This window comes from Physeter macrocephalus, chromosome 16, assembly GCF_002837175.3.
Source record: "Physeter macrocephalus isolate SW-GA chromosome 16, ASM283717v5, whole genome shotgun sequence".
NCBI lineage: Eukaryota > Metazoa > Chordata > Mammalia > Artiodactyla > Physeteridae > Physeter > Physeter macrocephalus.
This window is the reverse complement of record NC_041229.1, coordinates 14,388,922-14,397,487: the sequence shown is the minus strand read 5'-3', so window position 1 is coordinate 14,397,487 and position 8,566 is coordinate 14,388,922. Positions and strand designations below refer to the sequence as shown.

The 8,566-nt window shown below is 53.5% G+C and overlaps 1 protein-coding gene across 3 annotated transcripts in view; it reads left to right on the top strand.

The window, feature by feature from the left end:
* Positions 1 to 515: 515 nt before the first annotated feature.
* The window catches only part of TMPRSS4 (transmembrane serine protease 4), a 39,156-nt gene continuing 31,105 nt past the window's right edge, over positions 516 to 8,566 (top strand). For 2 of the 3 annotated variants that reach the window (XM_055091604.1, XM_055091603.1), the window contains exon 1: positions 595 to 749. In XM_055091604.1, coding sequence (XP_054947579.1) covers positions 747 to 749 — 3 coding nt within the window. In that variant the 5' untranslated portion in view covers positions 595 to 746. Of the gene's footprint in view, positions 750 to 8,566 lie in introns of all 3 variants that reach the window. The other variant, XM_055091602.1, reaches the window with a different exon arrangement.

Sequence of the window (8,566 nt, the reverse complement as noted above, 5' to 3'; positions counted from 1 at the left end):
GCTGGCTGGTACTCCGTATATGAACCTATGCAGGACAGCTTCACTCCAAGGTCCAGGGAAAGGTAGGGAAACCTGTTCTCCACGGACTTCCCAATCCTGTTGCCCCACTCATGGCAACAATCCAGTTCCACTGAGCAGTAAATTCTGTCAGCCCACTCCCCGAACTCCTCCACCTCCCCACAACCCCAAACAAAACACCCACACAGTGAGAACCCCAAACAAAACACCTGCAACTAGAAGAGATGAGAGAGAGAGAGAGAGAGAGAGAGAGAGAGAGAGAGGGCCTTCTGACATCACAGACAGCCAACACCCAGTTGGGTGGAAGCCATTCAGGCAGGAAGGCTTTTACAACACCTAGGTGTGTCACCTGTTCTGAGGCCGAAGGCCCAAGAATGACTCCAGGTGTTGTTCCAGCCCCTAAGACAAGTGTCAGATTATAAGACACATAATCATTCCAGCTTGGCAACTTCACCTGTAGGGTTGCTTTAATTGACCTGCCCCATAGTCTCTAAATCACTCCTGGTAAACAGCGGTGGGAGGGACGAGGCCAGCTCCTCGAGATGGGGAGAGATGCTGGATGCTAGGGACCGAAGCCTGCCCTGCACTTAGGCCTCCTCCAGCCAATGCTGCCAGGGATCACTGACCTGCTGGCCAGCCAGGGCCCGATCCCGGGAGGCCCTCCTCCTGACTTGCCGACGTCGCTCAGCTCCAGGCAGTAGAGAATTCGGGAAGGTCGCAGAGCCAACATGGTGAGTGTGAAGGCCTCTGCTCCGAAAACTGGTGGAGGGAGGGTCTCCCCATAAAGGGCCCTCTGGGCAGCTGAGAATTTTGCAACACCTTCCAGGTTAAAAAAAGAAGTCACACCTGCCTCACCCCACGCTCCAGCCCCTTATAGGTGTCAGTCCCCACCTGCCCTCCTCGCCAACAGCCGTTGCACCAGCACCAAGCCAGGGCCATCCTGCCTACTCTCTTGCCCAAGGTCTCCTGGTCTGTTGGCTGGAGACTGGAGCCACTCTTCCAAGGCAAGGGTCTGCTCTGACACAATGGTGGCCCTCTGCTTTTCCTGGCCTTTTCCTCTCTGGGGAAACTAACTCCTTTTCTTTTTTTTTTCTTTTTTTTGTTTTTTTTTTTTCTTTTTTTTGTTTTTTTTGCGGTACGCGGGCCTCCCTCTGTTGTGGCCTCTCCCGTTGCGGAGCACAGGCTCCGGACGCGCAGGCTCAGCGGCCACGGCTCACGGGCCCAGCCACTCCGCGGCACGCGGGATCCTCCCAGACCGGGACGCGAACCCGGCTCCCCTGCATTGGCAGGCGGACGCGCAACCACTGCGCCACCAGGGAAGCCCTCCTTTTCTTTTTAAAGAAAAACAGTGGAGCACTGCCTCAGAACAATCTGGGGTGCCGTGGCAATCTACTTGCCCCTCCTTTTGGCTCTGCTTTCTCTCCTCCTCCTCTGAACAGCGAGAGCTTCTCCACTGTCTTGAGGGCAAAGAGAATCAATCCCACCTTTCAGGGAGGACGGCTGAGGACAGCGAGGGGAGGAGGTGGAAACCAGGGAAACTTCCTTCTCTGATTGTTGGCCAAGATGCTGCAGTTACCAACAAGCAACGTGAAGTTGAAAGAGCAGGAAAGGAAGGGCAGGGAAGGAGGAGCATTAGGTCCAGGAGAGAAGGGGGTGACCTGCTGGGCCCCTCAGGTGACGGTCTCCTGACTCTCGAGCACTTTCTGTGACACTTCCCTGAACAGTCTGGCAACGCTCTAGCCCCAGGGCTGGGGGAGCTGGAGCCAGAAAGGGCAAGGGGTTCGCCTGCTTTACTCTGCAGTTCAGCCAGGATTGAAGCACCAGCCTTCTATGTCCCGTCCCTAGAAGCCCAGCCTGTTTGCAGAGAAGCTCCATCCCGCCGGGGCTCTCAGGAGGGAAGAGGAAGCGGTGCCAGCCCGCCTGAATGTCAGTGGCTTCTTGGTGGCACCTGGAGCAACATGGAAGGGGGCAATTTGGGGGGCAGATGGCTGGGGCACTAGACATAGAGTCAAAAGGTCACATGGCCAGCTCCCTTATGAGCTTGTTAGTCTTCAAACTTTACTCTGAGACTCACCGTCTCCCTCCATAAAACAGAAACATTATCCACATGACCCCCTAGGCACATACACAGGGTTAGTGGAAAGATTAAATGGGCTAGTGATATATGTGAATAGCCTCTGTAAACCAGGGAGCCCTGTACAGATGTCAGCATTTATGGCTAAAGAAAACTCTGCCCCAGGGAACAGCAGGTGGGCGGCGTGGCCAGCACTGACCCTCCACTGCCCAGAGAAGGAGCCGGGTGCTACTGTATGAGTGCACGGGGGCAAGTGGGCAAGCTGGGGAGGATGGACCAGGCCCGGGGCCCCAGAGGCAAGGCAGCAGATTTACCCACGATCCAGGATGGGACCCAGGGAGCTTCTGGCCCCTGAGCTAACCATTAAACCACCCGTACCTGATAATCCTGTTATTTCCCTGTAATGAGGCCCAGACAACTGTAGCTCCCAGCCCTCCCTTCTCCTTCCCCTCCCTGCTTCCTCCCACACCCTCGGGCCGCTTCCTAGACAGAGTCCTGCACTGGTGGCTGTGTCTTCATGATGGTTCTCCTTCAAACCTATTCAACCAGGTACACCAGTGAGACAGGAGCTGGGGAGGGCCCTGGGCAGAGGTCTGAGCCCCATGTCCCCTCAAGGGGAATGTGTCCCTTGATATCTGATACCCACAGCTGATCTCTGGAGGGAAGCCTGGGAGGCCGGGACTAGCCATCCTGATCTTAACTCATTACTTCCCAGGAGGCCCCAACACACCATGAACCACCAGAGTGGAGTGTTCAACACCTGAGGTCAGCCCAAACCTTGGGCCACCCTGGAAGAAGCAGGTCCTCCCCACCCTCTCTTCCTTGACTTGCCAGCTGGTACAGACGCAGTGGGTTGCTGGGCTTGGCTGGGGCTCAGGAATGTGGCAGGTCAGCCGGGGTCTGGGAGCATGGGTGGGGTCCACCTCCAAGAGAGGCCGAGTCCAGGAGCCCACTCAGCCCTGGTGGCACCTTCCTGGCTCGTAGACAGAAGAGCTGGGCAGTCGAAAGACCCAAGAGGGCAAGACAGGCAAAGAAGGGCTAGGCCCCCTCCTGTTCTTCAGGCCCCCTCCCTACCTGATGTGACCCCCAAAGTAGCTCCATCCTTCCAACCACCCTTTAATCAGCCCCGGCTATTGGCCAGCCTCCAGACGGCTGGAAGGAGAGCAAGAGGGTACAATGCCTAGGTTCTGCCCTGGAGGTGCTCGAAATCCAGAGGAAGGACAGCTCCTTAAGCAAAGGATCCTAAGGGAGTGTGACAAATCCAATGCCAGAGGTGGTGCAAGGTACCCCTGGAGCAGAGGAGGCAGTAAATTCTCTCTGGGGGTGGTCAGGGAGTTGTCCCAGGAGAGAAAGTACTTGCACTAGACCTTGAAGGATAAGCAGGCTCTCTCCAGGCAGACGGAAGTGCATGTGAACAGAAAGAAGGCGTGGCCGTGGGGGGCGAGGGGGAGGGTGCTGTGGCTGGAGCAACAGGCGAGGGGGGCAGAGCTGAGGTCTGGGCCCCGCGGGGTGGTCGTGCAAGGCTCTGCAGGAGCTCAGGTTGAGGGTCCCCCCTGTGCCCTGCAGCTCAGGGGGGCTGGGCCAGGGTGGAGTCCCAGCAGCTGCCAGGGGCTCATGCCTTGGGCTGAGCCACCCCCAGAATCTGGCCCAGCCCACCCTTGACCCCTCCCAGGCAGGGCAGCAGGCGTCCAGCTCCACTCACTCATCCCAAGAAACGGGCAGCATGCCTCCTCTGTGCTCGCACTAGACTTGCAGGTGAGAGAAAGCAGACGTGGGCCCTGGGCTCACTCAGCGTCTAGAGGGAGTGGAGGGTGGGGAGGGGTAGATGGTTATCAAACAATCACACCAACTCCTGTTTCACTAACAACTGACTCACAGGCTGTGATGGAACGCGAGGGGAGCTGTCAGAGCCAGACCAGGGCATGGGCCTTGCTGGAGGTCAGCAGAGGCTGAGGGCTGCATAGGAGCTGGGATGGGAGGAGATGGGCCATGTCAGACACAGGGACCAGCTCCCGAGAATGTGGACGTACATCCCCAGGCCCTCTTCCATCCCCCAGGGCTCTTCACTCCTGCACTTGAGGTGGAGTTCTGTGCCTGGCTACTGACACGGAGAAGCGGTTTAGAAGTCGGGTCTGGTCCATGCCCCCGGGCCTCTCCCTCACCCTCTCCCCCTCCCCTCTGTGCAGTGGAGACCCCAGTGGTCATCTGCAGCAAACGCCCTTCACTCCCAGCCTGTGCCCTTGACGACGACTATGAAAATCTCAGGAGCTGAATGTGGGAAGTGAGGAGAGACTAGTCCAGGGCATAGAGGAAAACTGGAAGCAACCAAAAACAGGGCTCAGGAACTCTGGACAAACTTTCCGAAGCCCCAGAACTAACGCAGGACAGCACGAGACAAATGCTCTCAGGCCTGAAAATCTTGGCGGGCCTCTCAGATTTCCCAGGCAGCTCTCCTCCCCTCAGCCTTCCTTCTTGCTCCGATGAAAACATCTGCCTCTGTAAAGCACCTCAAATGCCCAAGCAATGATTCCCCCAGACAGTGATTCCCCGAAACCTGAAATGCATTCATCTGCCACATTCTCTTATAAACCTGTTGCCACCAGACTATGAGCTTCTAGAGGAGGGTCTGTGTCTTTTCCATCTTTTTAGCCCCAAACCTAGCACAGGGCCTGGCACGGAATAGGCACTTGATAAATATTTGTGAATGAAGGACAAATAAATGACCAAAGACTGGAACCCCTATAATGAGCGGTCTGATTTATCTGACACTGAAAACAAGATTAGCCAAGTCTGATTGAAAAAGGTACCAGATGCTACTGGAGCTGTTACCAAGCCGCTTGCGTCCCAGACAGGGCTGGGGTGAGGCCTGAGCCCACCTGGAAACCCCAGTGATGGGAAAGAGAGAGAGTAAGCAGCATCAACACGGCAGTCCCCCTGTGACGTGCTTAACTGCACCTCGCAGCCTGCAGCTCTGACAGGATTACAGCAGAGGAATTTGTAAACAAGACTCAGAATTGCACACCTCTCCCCCACCCCTCCCTCCCAGAGCAGCTTCCAGCTTCCTGGCCTAATCCGCATACAAGCGGAAGCTCTCACAGGGTAGCAGGTGAAAGAAATACTTGAGGAAGAGGGCGAGAGACTGAGTTGGCACCCGTCCGGGGATGGGCACCCGTCCAGGGATGGCAGTGGTGTCTTCCGTCACGAAACGTTCTGCATATCAGTCTGGCCGGGCTCTGCCTGCTGACGTGTCTGATGCTTTAGGCATTTCCTGCAGTCTTAGTTTCTTCCTTTATAATATGCATGCATTCATTCAGCGTGTGTTTCCTGAGCATATGCTATGCGCTGGCTACACACAGTGGGAGAGTCAGAGAAAAATACCCAAAATCGAAGCCCTCGCTTCCATACGCTCCATGGATGGAACAGAGGCAGGGGAAACTACTTCCCCCCACCCCAGGCAGAGCAGGGCACTCGTTCACCCGTGGATGTGAAACAGAAAGGGGGCAACACAGCTGAGGTCACCCCACTTCACCGTCATCCCATTCCCACCCTGACACTGGGACTTCACTCATGATCACACCTCCGATCCTCAGAGAGCAGGGTTCTGTCAGGCTGTCAGGAGGACCTACCCTGGTGAGGAGGAATCACTGAAGCGCTAAAGAGAATAATAACAACAGCAGCCGTGTCTCACCTCCACCCAAACAGAGCAAGCACAGCATTTTGTGGTTTGAGAAGCACATTCACATCCAGAATCTCCCTGAATCTTACCCACAACTCTCTGAGATACAGTGAACCTCCTTGTACAGATGAGGGGACCGAGACTCAAAGAGCTCAAGTGACTTGAGAAGGGTCACTCAGCCGACAGGAATCAGGGTTGGACTCTAAGCTCTGGGATTTGGGGATTAAGTGCCCTGCTTTTCCTTCGTGCCCTCCGTCTCCTCTAAGATGTGGACCCATAAGACCTGGACTTGAACTAGAACGAGAACTTAAACTAGAAAGGACCAGGGGACCCCACTTTCCTATCTAGAAGCTGATAGATTTTATGATAAAGTATGCATTTAGGGAAGACTGCATCAGCTGGTGCAGTCAAGTGGAAGAAAGACAGAGTCATTTCTGCAAGGAGACTGCATCGTTCGCTAATCTACTAAAGGTCACTAAGGAGGAAAAAAACACATGGACACAGGAAACCAGTGGACATAATTAACTTAGACTTTCAAGAAGACCAAGAAAAAGTTTCATGCCTGATGCTGCTTAGGAGAAAAAAAGACTCAAGTTACCATGAGATCACTAAGGATAGAAAATTGATTTAAAGAGAGAATGTTATGAGTAAATCAGGCCTAGGACTAGTCTCACCCGTGGTTAACAGCAAGCTCTTCAGAATCGCAAGCCCTAAAGAAAGGAGATCGTCCAGATAAGTGGTTCCCCCAAATTTGGTTCAGCCTCAGAGCCCTTTGCCCCCTGAAATCTAACGTAGAACCCCATGTGGAAAACAGAGAAAACCAGAGCTGCAGTGTTTGAAAAGACTGTGACCCCCAGCCACTCCTGCCCTCTCTCCCTCCCAACACTAAGGCCACCTCTGGGGGCTCCACCAAATCCCCCCCAGGATGCCATAGAGCCCTTATCTGGCCTTGCCTTTGTCTACTGTGGAAATTTCCTTCACGATTCAGCTTCTACTCACAGCCCTTCTGTGGCTTAAAACAATCCTCCGCTTGCCAAGAGAAAGCCATCTTTCTGTAACTTCCGCATTCATCCTCAGCATCCTCTTTGCCTTCACCTTGAGATGGCCCTACACATTCCAAAGGACACTTGTGCTACCCTGAATCTTCACTTCTCTGGCCTGCATCCTCCATCCTTTGTTCATAGAGAGATCACACATGTCACATGACATCACTTTGGGTCCCCTGACTGCCCTGGTCACTCTCCCCCAGGGCACCCTAGTCCTTAAATTCCTTTCCTGAAGTCAGAGCCCTTGACCTAATGAAACCACAAAATAGCTACCATTTGCTTGGTTCCTACTACACATAGGCTAGGCCCTCTACTATGCTCTTTCTCATTAATAATTCATGATCTTTTAGTATCTATTATGTCAAGCACTTGCTAGATTCTGTATTGATACTGTTATTAATTATTAATAAAAATAATACAATATGTACTCCATGGACACTAAGGACTTGGCCTACTGGTTCACTGCTGTATATCCAGTCCCAGAACAGTGCCTTACTGAATGGACAAAGTATGATTATTGCTGTTGTTGTTATTATTATTTATTGCATTCCTACTATGTAACAGGCAATGTGCTATATGCGGTACATACTTTGGTCTCATTAAGAGGAAGACATTGAAATTCTGTCTCTCTGTCTCTGTCTCTGTCTCTCTCTCTCTCACACACACACACACACACACACACAAAATTGAGGCTCCCAGGGGTTAAATAACTTGCCTGAGGCTCGTGCTCAGGTATATATGTTTTATATCCAGTATAAAACACAGCCTCCCCTAGCAATTTGCAGCCCAGCACGGAAAAACTTCACCAAGTGTTCCCAGAGTTATGTGAGTGGGCAGGAAAGTGGCAAAGGAGCTTCGGGTTATACAGCTACAAAGTAATAGTTGCAGAGCAGTCACGGAAGCAGCACTGAGGCACTGTTTACAGGATCACCAGTTCGGAGTTCACAGGCAGAGATCGGAAATCACTACAGACTTTGGCCAGGAGATGGCAGCTCTTTGCTGCAGCAGCCAAACCAGCCCACTAGCGGCTGGTTCTCTGGCAGCAACCAGAACAAAAGAGAATGCACGCAACTGCAGAGCCTCCTCCAGCACTGTGGGGAATCCTGCTCCCCAAGCCTCTGGGGTATGGGAGGGGATGAACTTTCACGTGCTAAACTCCTCTGCATGTCAAAGCACCGAACCCCGTGCATCACCCCAGTTAACCCTCACCAACAACCCTGTGAAATAGATCAAATTCTCCCCGTCTTACAGATGAGGAAACTGAGACTCGAAAAAATTAAGTAACATGCCCAGGACCACATGGCTGGTAAGGGAAGAGCTGGATTCAGGCCAGTGCTCCTGACTCAGCACTCAGGGGGTACAGAAGCAGGGACACCCCCCTCTGACCAGAGCATCTGAGACCCCTCAGACCACAAACACCAACCGAGGGGGACCATGAACAAGTCTGTACAATCATGAGAGGACCAGATGGGTTTCCTGTGGGCTTGAAAAGGTGCATCGTAACTAGCAGGTAAAGTGCCAGAACCTTTCTCACTGTCTGGTTTTATCATAGTTTTATCACACCAGAGTCCCAAAGGAGGAAACTGGGTCCAGGAGATGTTAAATGATTTACCTAAGGTAAATAATAGCTAAAAGGGGCTTCCCTGGTGGCGCAGTGGTTGCGCGTCCGCCTGCCGATGCAGGGGAACCGGGTTCGCGCCCCGGTCCGGGAGGATCCCACATGCCGCGGAGCGGCTGGGCCCGTGAGCCGTG